Below are 12374 nucleotides of genomic sequence, written 5' to 3'. Positions count from 1 at the left end.
CTGCAAAGTAGAGAGAACAATTTTGAAACAGGCAAAGGAATACATTTTTAAGTAGGAACCAAGACTAATTGAAATCATCGAGATCAAGACGACCATTCTCGAACAGAAACATATTTTAACCTAGTTTCACAGTTTCTGGCTGGTCGTTTGGTCTGTCCGCAGGCACTTGATTCCCAACTGAGATGGTTCAAAATATAACTGGAATGTCACCTTTTCTTGTGGAGAAATTGCTGTAGAAAAGCTGACTCTTGGTAGAATTCTCTGTCTGCCTGCAGGGGTTTAAACACAGTTCACATTTCCACTCATAGGGTTCAAGGTTTAGCTGTTAAACTGAAGGAACCTTCTAGTGAGAGAACAACCAGCCCTGCCTTTTGTACCATTTCAAAAATACAGCTTAGACAGTCTCCAGTAGGGCACAGGAACAAAAATCAAAAACCATTGACAGAAAATTACAGCAGAAATGTATCAAACTTAAAGTACATATCAGCAGTGATCATGAAACCCAGCCACCATGATGACCACCAATGCTAAAAGCCTCTCTTGTGCTGGTGAATACCACATACTCCATCATGATGGACTCCCCAGGGTGGATGTAGCCATGGAAGAGGGGCTGATTGTATTACCCACTCCACAACCCACTGCCTAGACCTGTTAATGACTGTTTTGGTCAAGCCCATGAGGTGATCCTCTAATAAGATCCTGGGATCTTATAATAATAACTATCAAAATTTAATAATAATTCCCAGGATGGCTGCTGTCAGATGACTGGCTTTCAAAACTTCAAAGCCATGGTCCCAAATAAGGTAGCATGGTAATCTCAACAAGTAGTAGTGTTTTCCCCACCTTGGGCCAAATCTTTTTGTTCTTTGAGAAGATGGGTTTGCAACCTTTTATAACCAAAGTGTCAGTGGAGTTTTATTTACCCCATATCTGACGGGTATTGAGTCAATATCACCTTTTTGGAGTAACCTTTGATTTTGGTAAATGTGAAACTTCTCCAGAGTCATCTAAGTTATGTCCCTTTGATCCACTTTGGACTTTCAGAAACTGGACAAGCTTGAAGTTATAAAAAGATCTTGCATCCATTTAAATGTTCACAATGTCTACTCGATAGTTTAAGAAATTAAATATATGTAGACAACCAATCAATTTAACGGGTAATGATTGATGTAACACAACTTCATAATAACATAGATTTTAAGTATTACTCCCATCTGTGGTACTCATATCAATCAAATAATCCACTGACACTGCCTGTCTAGCCTTTGAAAAGTCATTAAGTGGATTAGGAACTAGCAATAGTTATCACTTATGGAGTGTGAAACTGAGTATCTTTTGGACAGGGGTAGAAAATTACTGTAAATTGAGCTCAATTCAATTGTGGAAGTTGGTTAAATTACACTCCAAGAAATAAACACATAATCTGTGTTGATCTTTTAGTTGAGTGCTATATTGTCAGAGGTGTCATCATTGAGAAGAATTGTTCAACCAAAGGTCAATCTACTGGCCCAATTGGGTGTTAAAAATATGGCACCATTTGAAGAGAAGGAGGGAGTTCCCATTATATGTAGGTCAATAGTCAACCAGCCCCAGCAAAAAGCTAATTCACTCACAGGATGGAGTGTTACTGTAAGATTAATCTTTACTGCCTTCAAGAAGGTAATTGTAAGCCACTTTCCTGAGTACAACCCAATAATTTCTAGGACACTTCATAAGGCAGTTAGGAATCATTCACACTGGGGTGGTTCTGAGTGATACTTAGACCAGAGCAGATGAGGAAAGCAGATTTCCTCCTCTAAATTATATGAATGATCCAGATAGTCTTCTTTTCACAGTAGTTCAGTATTTCCATCAGTACCTTTACTGATGTCATATTTTCATTTTGCATTCCTGAGGTTCCATGGTAGTTTTGACTGAATTATTCCAGCATTGCAAAACCAGATCACATAACCACCATGCTGTTTGTAAAATCTTACTGTTGTACAAATTGGTCTCTACTTTTAGCTGCTTCACATAAATACCTCTACATCAAAAGTGGTTTATTTTTGGACAACTGAGGAAATGGTAAAGTACTACCTGTACATCCACGTTGAGGGAGATCTTCCTTATCACATTAGCCTTGTTTGCTGCCATAATGTGTTAAAGCACATACACGAATGTAGTTATTCTGATAAATGATATCCAGGCAGAAAAAAGGACAGTGACATAAAACAAATGTTCACATTTCACTATTAATTTTTGTTCGGTGTCAGCCACGGTTGTGATATGACTCTGAGAGATCCTCACAGCACATTTACTGACAATAGCATTGGGTTACCATGATGTGGGCCGCTTCTTGTCAAATTCCTCCGACCATAATCTGAACAAGAGGGTGAAAGCCCATTTACTTTCACCTGATTCAAGGTTTCAATCCACGCTACATGTCACAACTGAGCTCCAAAGGCAACAGAGCCGGGGCTTTTTGAGCATTATTCAAAGCTGTCCCGTTGTTTTATTTTAAACATCATCACCTCCACCCCCCCCCCCCCCCCCCCCAATCCTTGCTGTAGTTTGATGGCCTGTTCATTTGCTCTATGAGAAGTTCCTGAAACTGTATTATAGTGATCTCTCTGCGAGTACATAGTTTCAAGAAACTGAATGAGTGAAACGGGACTGAAACTGATAAGTGTGTTCAGGACTGGGGATGGTTTTATTTTGTTTCATTTATTGTACACCCCCCCGAATCTGTGTTGTCTGTAACCCAGTGGCTGGGCGTAGATAAACTTAGGACCGACCCATCAAGCCAAGAATCCACGCAGAAACTGACTCCTGGTGAATCCACTCCCAGCTCCCGCCCTCCCTTCTCTCTCTCTTTTTTAACAGGGATGATGCCTGAAATGAATCCTTCGCGGGATTTTCCGTCACTCGGCTAGTCTGATTCCCGAGCAAAGTTAGCCTGTTACATTCCCCTGCTCCCGTTTTTTTTTTAAAGAGAACTCAGCATTTACACCCTTGTTTGCAATTCCCACCCCCACCATCCACGGTTCAGCGATTCAATCCACTGCTTTAAGGAACCTGCCCACCCCAGGTCGATAGGAAATTTGAGGAGGGGGTGAATTATCTCCCCGAAGGAAGGGGAGATGGAAGATCAGGCGAAAGTGCAGACGTAAAGTGCTTTATCTTCGTTCGCCCGCGTTTTTCACCTTGTTCGCTGACAATTCGGTGCGTTTCAGTAACAGCACTCAATATCTTTTCTTCTCCAGAGTCACTATAATGGGAAAGTCCGAAAGCCAGATGGACATCGTGGAGAAGTCGACAAAGTCAGCCAAGAAAAGTTGGAATTTCGTTGAGATTACACTAACGGTGCTGCTCCTTATCATGACATGCGCAGTGGTGGCGCTGATTGTATTGTACACCAGCCATAGAGGTAAGTTGGCCCAGGGGGGACCTCCCTGCTCCCAAAGGGCTAACCCTGGTAGGTCAGATGATAAGGGCAGCCTTGAAACTGAGCAAAAGTGAGGACTGCAGAAGCTGGAAACCAGAGTTTAGATCAGAGTGGTGCTGGAAAAGCACAGCAGGTCAGGCAGCATCCGAGGAACAGGAAAATCGACGTCTCGGGCAAAAGCCCTTCATCAGGAAACTTAAATGTGAGGGCGAGGTTAGCAACTGCCCAACTCTAGCTTCTCTGAAAGTACACCGTCTTGAACTGCTGCAACTTTATTATTGTCACATGTACGAAAAGTTTTGTCTTGCGTGCGGTACCAGCAGATCATACCATATTTATATCAGAGGGTGATCGAGCAGAGCAAGGAATACAAGCTTACGGCTGCAAAGAAGGCGCGCAGAAAGCAAGATCAATGTTTCATTTTAAATTTGAGAGGTCCATTCAGAATCAAAAAGTGTGGGGCTGGAACAGCACAGCAGATCAGGCAGCATCCCAGCAGCAGGAGAATCGACGTTTCAGGCATAAGCCCTTCATCAAGAATGTTGAACATTCCTGATGAAGGGCTTATGCCTGAAACGTCGACTCTCCTGCTCCTCGGATGCGGCCTGACCTGCTGTGTTTTTCCAGTGCCAGGCTTTTTGACTCTGATCTATATCATCTGCAGTCCTCACTTTTCCCTAGGTCCACTCAGCAGTCTAATAACAGTGGGGAAGAAGCTGTTCTTAAGCCTGTTGGCATGTTTAAGCTTTTGTATCTTCTGCCTGACGGCAAAGATTATAACTAGGATGGAAAGGGTGTTTGATGATGTTGGCTGCCTTTAGTCAGTGAGAAGTATAGATGGAGTCAATGGATGGAAGTTTGGTTTGTGTGATGGACTGGGCTATGTTCACAACTCTATTGTAGTTTCTTACGAACCTGGGGCAGAGCACATACCAAGCCGTGATGCATCCAGATAGAATGCTTTCTGTGGTGCGTCTGTAAAAGTTCTTTGATATAACCAAATGGTTCACCAAACCGCTTCAAAGGGGAGTTGTGTCTGTGTGAGATGAACTTGGAGTCAGATTTGGGGATTGACTTTAATTGGATTGGCTCTCGAGATTAGCTTTCAAGACTAGTGTGCAGAACACCAATGATGTAAATGGCCCTTGCTCTAAAGTGTGCATGTATGCAATATCCATTGATCAAGAGTGTGGTGTTCCTAGATATCATTTTTACCTCTCATTTAAAAGGTTGTTTTTTCCAGCAAAAAAAAATCTTGGCAGATGCTGCACAGTAGTACGATTGAGAGGGGTTTGTACTGTCAGAGATGCCGTCTTTCTGATCTATCAATTTGAGGCCCCAGCTGCTGACTTTGCAAAATGCAAATGATCCCATTGCACTAATTCAAAGAGCAGGATAGCCATCTTGGTCATTATTGTGTCTGAACACTTGTCATTTGCAAATTGGTGCTCTAATTCCCTACATTACCACAATTCCTACATTTCAGAAGCATTTAGACCACAAGATATAGAAACACAATTAAGCCATTCAGCCCATCTAGTCTGCTCTACCATTTGATATTGGATGATTCTGCATCCTGACCAATTGCACCACTGGGTAGCTCTGCACAGCCACTGGAAAGCTCTAAGGTAAAAACAATGACTGCAGATACTGAAAACCAAATACTGGATTAGTGGTGCTGGAAGAGCACAGCAGTTCAGGCAGCATCCAACGAGCAGCGAAATTTATTCCTGATGAAGAGCTTTTGCCCGAAACGTCGATTTCGCTGCTCATCGGATGCTGCCTGAACTGCTGTGCTCTTCCAGCACCACTAATCCAGTAACTGGAAAGCTCTAGGCAACTGATTGCACAATGCTCTGGGTTATTTTGAGGTTGTGAAAGATGCTGTATAAATGCAAGTCTTTATTTTCTTATATGAAGGAGTCACATGAGTAAGGTACTAGGGGTACCAGAGGAATCTGTGGTACCATAATCCATTTTAACTCACTGCTGACAAGAGAGGGGAGAAAATGGCAAAAGTAGAAGCCCTGACTAGAATACCCTGGAATGATCTCCATGGCCAAACTATTCCAAGAGTTAGTTACATCACTGCTTCGAGATCATCATAATTTATGTTTGTGTGTACATCAGTGCAAAAGCAGAGAATCTGCAGTCAGAACAGAGATATAAATGTGGCCTGCATCAAAGGCTAGGAGGTAGCCACAGAATCAGACTTTCTGGCCTCATGCAGTAAACTGCAATTTTGTGAAAAATTATAGGATTCCTATAACATTGGAATCCAACTGATTTTTGTTATTAATTCAAGTGATGTGCGCACCAAGTGCTGTAGGTAGACTCACACTGCGGTTAGGGAGGGAGTTGCAGAATTTTGACTCAGCAACACTGAAGGAGCTGTATATACTTCCAAGTCAGGATAGTAAGTGGCTTGAAAGGAAATTTGCAGGTGGTAATCTACCCATATATCTCCCACTCTTGTCCTTCTAGATAGTAGCAGTTGTGGGTTGGAAAGGAACTAAGAATTTTTAGTGAATGTCTGCAATGCATCTTGTAGATCATGTACACTGCTGTAATTGTGATTTAGAGATGCCGGTGTTGAACTGGGGTGTACAAAGTTAAAAATCACACAACACCAGGTTATAGTCCAACAGGTTTAATTGGAAGCACACTAGCTTTCGGAGTGTCACTCCTTCACCTGATGCAGGAGCAGAGCTCCGAAAGCTAGTGCTTCCAATTAAACCTGTTGGACTATAACCTGGTGTTGTGTGATTTTTAACTGCTGCAATTGTGTGCGAATATTTTGAAACTGTTGTCACTGGATTGAGAGCTCCAAGAGAACTGACATTAAAACTTGATTCTGCCAGTCCTGTCTTACACCCACAAAGATAGTGGGTGGCACGGTGGCACAGTGGTTAGCACTACTGCCTCACAGCGCTAGAGACCCGGGTTCAATTCCCGCCTCAGGCGACTGACTGTGTGGAGTTTGCACATTCTACCCGTGTCTGCGTGGGTTTCCTCTGGGTGCTCCAGTTTCCTCCCACAGTCCAAAGATGTGCAGGTCAGGTGAATTGGCCATGCTAAATTGCCCGTAGTATTAGGTAAGGGGTAGATGTAGGGGTATGGGTGGGTTGCGCTTCGGCGGGGTGGTGTGGACTAATCTAAGATGTACCTCGGAGACAGTTTCTTCCAGTTTAGCTGAAATTTATAATTTGAAATCTAGGTTTTCTGGGGGCAGATAAAAATGTCCCATTTGTAACGTTTTGCCAATGCACATTACAAATTAGATTAGGTTAGATTCCTTACAGTGTGGAAACAGGCCCTTCAGCCCAACACGACCACACTGACCCTCTGAAGAGTAGCCCACCCAGACCCATTTCCCTTTGACTAATGCACCTAACTCTGTGGGCAATTTAGCGTGGCAATTCACCTAACGTGCATATCTTTGGATTGTGGGAGGAAACCGGAGCACCCGGAGGAAATCCATGCAGACATGGGGAGAATGTGCAAACTCCACACAGACAGTCGCCAGAGGCTAGAATAGAACCCTGTGCTGTGAGGCAGCAGTGCTAACCACTGAGCCACCATGCTGCCCCAATTGTGTTGGATATTAAGATGCTATTTTTGACATAAAGAAACTGTAATTATTTTGACACTTCTATTGAAACTGTTGTACATCTTTGTTTAAAACTGTGACTTGTCATCTCAGAGTAGTATTAGGGACATTGGCCACATGAGTGAAAAGTGATCGTGTAAATCATAACAGTAGCAATAGTAAGGGCATAAGTGCAAATTAAAGTGTTAGTCAGCTTATGTGTGTCACTGTTTAATTTAGTCATGTTAATTATCATTTAGTTATATTTTTAGAAAAGAAAAAGTGGAAAACAGAGGAATATCATTCTTTAAGTCAGGACTATTGAGACAGTATATTCCCCAGGAGTTTGGATGAAGTTTGCATGAAGTTAAAATCTACTTCAGTGATTCCATGTAATAAATATTTTACTCTGACTTAATGTGAATTAACATTTTATATATGTGCGTGTACAAATGTTAGTCATGGTACTAATGCTAGCAGCAGTCTAGTAATTGCGTATTATCTGTTTTTGGGATCTGCAAATGATATAAATCTCTTCAGTTTACATAATTCAACCTGAATTCAAAGTTGATTAATTCAGTTTATCTTACAAATTAATCTTTCAACCATAACTTTCGAAATTGCTATGTTATGACTCAGGTTAATTCAAACTTTTAGTGAACAGTCACTTCAAATGATAAGGACTAGATTACAATAACAACTGTATTTGCTGTAGGAAATATTGACTTCCTGACTTGATGTCATCGAAGAGTTAAATCTCCCCACCTCTGACTTTCCCAAAGCATTTTCACTGATGTAATTCTGAGGCATGGAGTTAATAAGCCATGAGATCGCTCAGGTAAATCTTCGTCCAGTAATTAGTCTGCATCTGTGTTAAAAAGAATGTCATGAATTTGGGGAAAGTGTTAAATCCAACCCCATACCCTAAGACTCTATAGCAGAGCATAGTACTTAAATACACCATTCCAACACAATATCTGTCAAATTAAATACTATGGACATCTCTAAGATGTACTGCAGAAATTCACCACGATTCCTTAGACAGCATCTTCCAAACCCATGAAAGCTACTATCTAGAAGGACAAGAGCAGCAGATACAGGGAACATCACCACTTGTAAGTTCCCCTCCAAGCCACCTACCCTCCTGTCTTGGAAATCCTGGCATTCCCTCCCTAATGGCATTTTGGGTCACCCCACAGCAGATGAACTCCAGCAGTTCAAGAGGCAACTCACCACCACCTTCTGCAGAGCAATTAATGATCAGTAAGAAATGCTGACCCAGCTAGCAATGCCCACATTTCAAGAATGGGTAACAATGTATTTAGTTTATCTCATTTAACACTGCAACTTAAGGTGAAATTGCACCACAAGGTTCTACAATTAATTTAAGAGCACTTTGTAAGGCACATTCCTTAAGATGCAAGCTTTATACCATGCATGACTTTATATAGACAGGTATAACTTATATTGGAACAGTATCTCTGTATTGTGCTGTTTACTTCCATTTGTTTCTGATGTACAAAATATCCTGTGCTCCGTCATGAATTTGATGCACTTTTAGGAGAACAAATAGTTGCAACTAATAACCAGGTATAATTTTACTACAGAACTGCAAACTTATCATAGAGGAGTGCAAAAGGGAGAGAGAGAACCTGGCTAATAGGGCACTCACTCCCACACTGTCTCAGGAGAAATGTTACCATTGCAAAAGAGTGATTGACAGACTTTTTCTGCTGGAATTTTTATGCACAGCAACATGATATCTAAAGGGGTGTTTGTTTAAAACGTCTTCAAGAAAATCTTACATTTGCATTCATCTGTTTTTATTCTTGCTCTGAAGAATAGCATTTTCCTGCAAGCCACAGGGAAAACTTAAATTAGTGTCTATTTATCTCAGTAATTTGTAGCATAATTACCTGATTTTAAATAGTAATTCTTGATTGCTGCATTTTCTAGAGCTATGTGTTGCCACAATAAGTTTAAGAATTAAAAGATATTTCATAAAGTGTGAAATTCATTCCAATAGAATTGCAGTGGGCAGCCTCAAACTTGTAGCTTGCAAATACTTTGCAAATCCCCCTTTCAAGGGAGCAAGGAAAAATATCCCACTAAATACATAAACAATTCCAAACTCTGGAGGCTAATATATCATTGATTGTTTGTAATCATCTGTCTTAAAGGGACATTATCTTTCTCCAGAACTGTGGTTTTTTTTCAACTCGCAGATGTTTTGGTGCTGAGTCAAATAGACCTGGATAGTGCCAAGTTTGACTTCTCACTGTCACTTGGGCAATAGTGAATCGAGTTGAAAGTGGTGTGTCTGCAGTTAAGATAGAGGTGTGGCTGGATGAGAATTAAATTAAGTTTTGTTTTAATTTGGTCGGGTAAGAGTATGGATCCGAGGAAATAAATGAAATTGAGGCACAGCTCTGCCATGCCAGAACAAATTCAATGGACTAATTGCCCTACTCCTGTTCCTATGTGCATGTTGACTAGGATTGGTGCTATGCAGTTTGATACGTGGGGATTGAGTAAGGATGACATTCGCTGTCAATGTTCAAATGTGTTAGCATAGTTGACAATCTGATAAAACATGGCTACTTAAACAAGGCAGTGGGGCTCCCAATACCATGGCTCTACATTCTGATATAATTCAGAAGAGATGGGAAGAAAATTGTAAGGAAACACAAGCAGTTCAATGTATCACAAACATATCATCATCTCACTTATTGACAAAGCAAGAGGCAGCTTTCAAAAAGTGTCTGAATGTGATTGTCTTGAGGACATTATAATTGTTCTTGCAGGGTAAAAATATTGACTGCAGATGCTGGAAACCATATTCTGGATTAGAGTGGTGCTGGAAAAGCACAGCAGTTCAGGCAGCATACAAGGAACTGGAAAATCAATGTTTCGCCCGAAATGTTGATTTTCCTGCTCTTCGGATGCTGCTTGAACTGCTGCGCTTTTCCAGCACCACTCTAATCCCGAATAATTGTTCTTGCAGTTCGGTGACAGCATCTGTTTTGAGCAGCGGAGTGTATTTCTTCTGTGTTCCCTCATGAATATTTATTTGTGAAGTTTCAGTCAGTTAGAGTTTGAGGTTTAGTGCCTAGGTAACTGGTTTCCAGTTTGCAGTCCTCGCTCATTCATACCTGATTCTTCCCAGCTTTTTTGAGAGATTAAGATTCAGATGTAAACAGGAATTTCTGCTCATATGACTTAGGAGGTCAGAGAAGGAATTTGATTTGATGGAGAAACAATGGGGAACAGGGCTGTGTGATTGCAGTGGGAGATGGACTGGAGAGTTCCAATATGAAGTAGGATAAAGCCAAGAGAATAGTGCCTCAAAGAATTTGGGGTGATTCGGAGTCGGGTGGGGGGAACAGTAAGATGGTTTTCACATCACCATGACAACAACATAAACTTTTAATTACTGTAAGTACGAGTATACGTCCTCACAATTTCTGTCCTGGAAATAGAAAATAGGAAATATAGACTTGACATACCATATTCTTGATGTCATGAGAAATAATAGTGAAAAGCCTTGTTCTGAGATTATGACAATAAATTCAGTGTTACAATGTCTGTTGAGATTGTTTAAAAATAATGTTTAAAAATAAATTTGAATTTCCAGTTAAAACATCTGGAAGGATGGCATGACAAGATTTAATGTTTTAAAACTTTTACTGCAACATAAGCATTTTTGACTAAGCACCATATTTGTATGTTGTTTTGTCCTGGATGGTAGGAGAAAGTGAGGACTGCAGATGCAGATATTTTTTCCTAGCCATAAAAAATCAGGACAACACTCTTCCAGACCTGCAAAGGACCTTTGCTGTTCTTCATCCTCAGAAGAATTCATACACTGAACAAACGTGTTTTTCCTAGCCACAATAAACCTCATTCCTGAAGAAGGGCTTATGCCCGAAACGTCGATGCTCCTGCTTCTCGGATGCTGCCTGGCCTGCTGTGTTTTTCCAGCATCACATTTTGTCCTGGATGGTGTCAAGCCCCTTGAGTGTTGATGTTGATGGAAATGCACTCATTTTAGAAAATGGAGAGTATTACATCACACTTCTGACTTGTGTCCTGTCAGTTGTAAATTACCTTTGGGGTGTCAGGAAGTGAGTTGCCAAATTGAAAATTGATTACAATAAATAATTATCTGTACATCAAGCAGAATAATCAATTAGATTAAAAAATGACTTTTTTTTCAAGATCACGGCCCTATCAATTTTACTTGGCCATTTGAGAAATGTAGAAGAATTTATTTTTTGGAGCATTTGTTTATTGGAGCATCTGTGTTGATGAATGGATGAGAATGTCACTTCACGGGTAGGTGAGGAAATACATGAGCAAGAGAGGACTGCAGATGCTGGAGATCAGAGTTGAAAATGTGTTGCTGGAAAAGCGCAGCAGGTCAGGCAGCATCCAAGGAGCAGGAGAATCGACGTTTCGGGCATCAGCCCTTCTTCAGGAATCAAGAGTACATGAACAAGAGGACAAGCTCAATAAATACCTGCTCGAGTTTGCGTGAGAATAAGCATATGCAAAGAGCAAGGTCTTCACGGAAGATGTACAAAAATGAGTAGACATGTGATTGCAGAGGTGAATAATCAAATGAACAACCATAAAGGTCTGTGAGTTAGGAGGTGGATGGTTAATATGCTAAAAAGGGAAAATAAGTGAGTACAGCAGAAAGGTGGATGAATTAAATTGTTAGAATTTGTAGAAAAGGAAAGGTTATGAACTCTAACCACACTTTGTTGCCACACAAGGGCAATCTCTGCTTATTTTAACAGATAAAACAGTAACATTAATCAGTGTATACTGACAAGTTATCAAACACTGCCAATGGGTGAGAAGTCAGCACTTCTATTCACTGCAGAGTGCAGGATTTTAAGTGTCATTGAACACAGAAGTCATTATTGAAAATCTTGCTGGAGTAAGTTAAACTAAATGAACAGGCAAGATGGAGACCATTTTATTGGCTGATGGCAACTCAGTTAAACTGATGTAAGTTGGATATCACATATTCACACTGTTGTGTGATCTTGTTGACAAATAACTTTAGTGTTTATGGGATCTTGTTGCCAATATTTCATGACCAGACATTTTTGACATTGAATTCTAAAGATATTTAAATTTCCTTTCCTTAATTCTGGTGCTTAATTTGGACTTTTTTGTTCTTTTTATAGATGGTTTAAACCTGACAACTATACAATTAATGGTTGATCATGTATCTAAAAGGATTTGATAAATCTTTTGTATTTGCTAAACGCAGTGAAGCAATGAGATAGATTTTTTATTTGTACCTGGGAAATCAGTGAAAATAATGGTCTTGTAGTTTCTGTAATGATC

At 40.5% G+C, this 12374-nt stretch overlaps 1 protein-coding gene across 5 annotated transcripts in view; it reads left to right on the top strand.

Moving 5' to 3' along the window:
* The first annotated feature begins 2579 nt into the window (after positions 1-2579).
* mmel1 (membrane metallo-endopeptidase-like 1) overlaps positions 2580-12374 on the top strand; it is a 63052-nt gene continuing 53257 nt past the window's right edge. For 2 of the 5 annotated variants that reach the window (XM_072586237.1, XM_072586236.1), the window contains exons 1-2: positions 2742-3145; positions 3243-3406. In XM_072586237.1, coding sequence (XP_072442338.1) covers positions 3120-3145; positions 3243-3406 — 190 coding nt within the window. In that variant the 5' untranslated portion in view covers positions 2742-3119. Of the gene's footprint in view, positions 2666-2741; positions 3146-3242; positions 3407-12374 lie in introns of those variants that run through there. The other 3 variants (XM_072586235.1, XM_072586233.1, XM_072586234.1) reach the window with 2 other exon arrangements.

The sequence above is a fragment of the Chiloscyllium punctatum genome, chromosome 16, assembly GCF_047496795.1.
Source record: "Chiloscyllium punctatum isolate Juve2018m chromosome 16, sChiPun1.3, whole genome shotgun sequence".
In the NCBI taxonomy this organism is placed as follows: Eukaryota; Metazoa; Chordata; class Chondrichthyes; order Orectolobiformes; family Hemiscylliidae; genus Chiloscyllium; species Chiloscyllium punctatum.
Note: the sequence above shows the minus strand (reverse complement) of the source record. Positions and strands in the feature narration are given on the sequence as shown.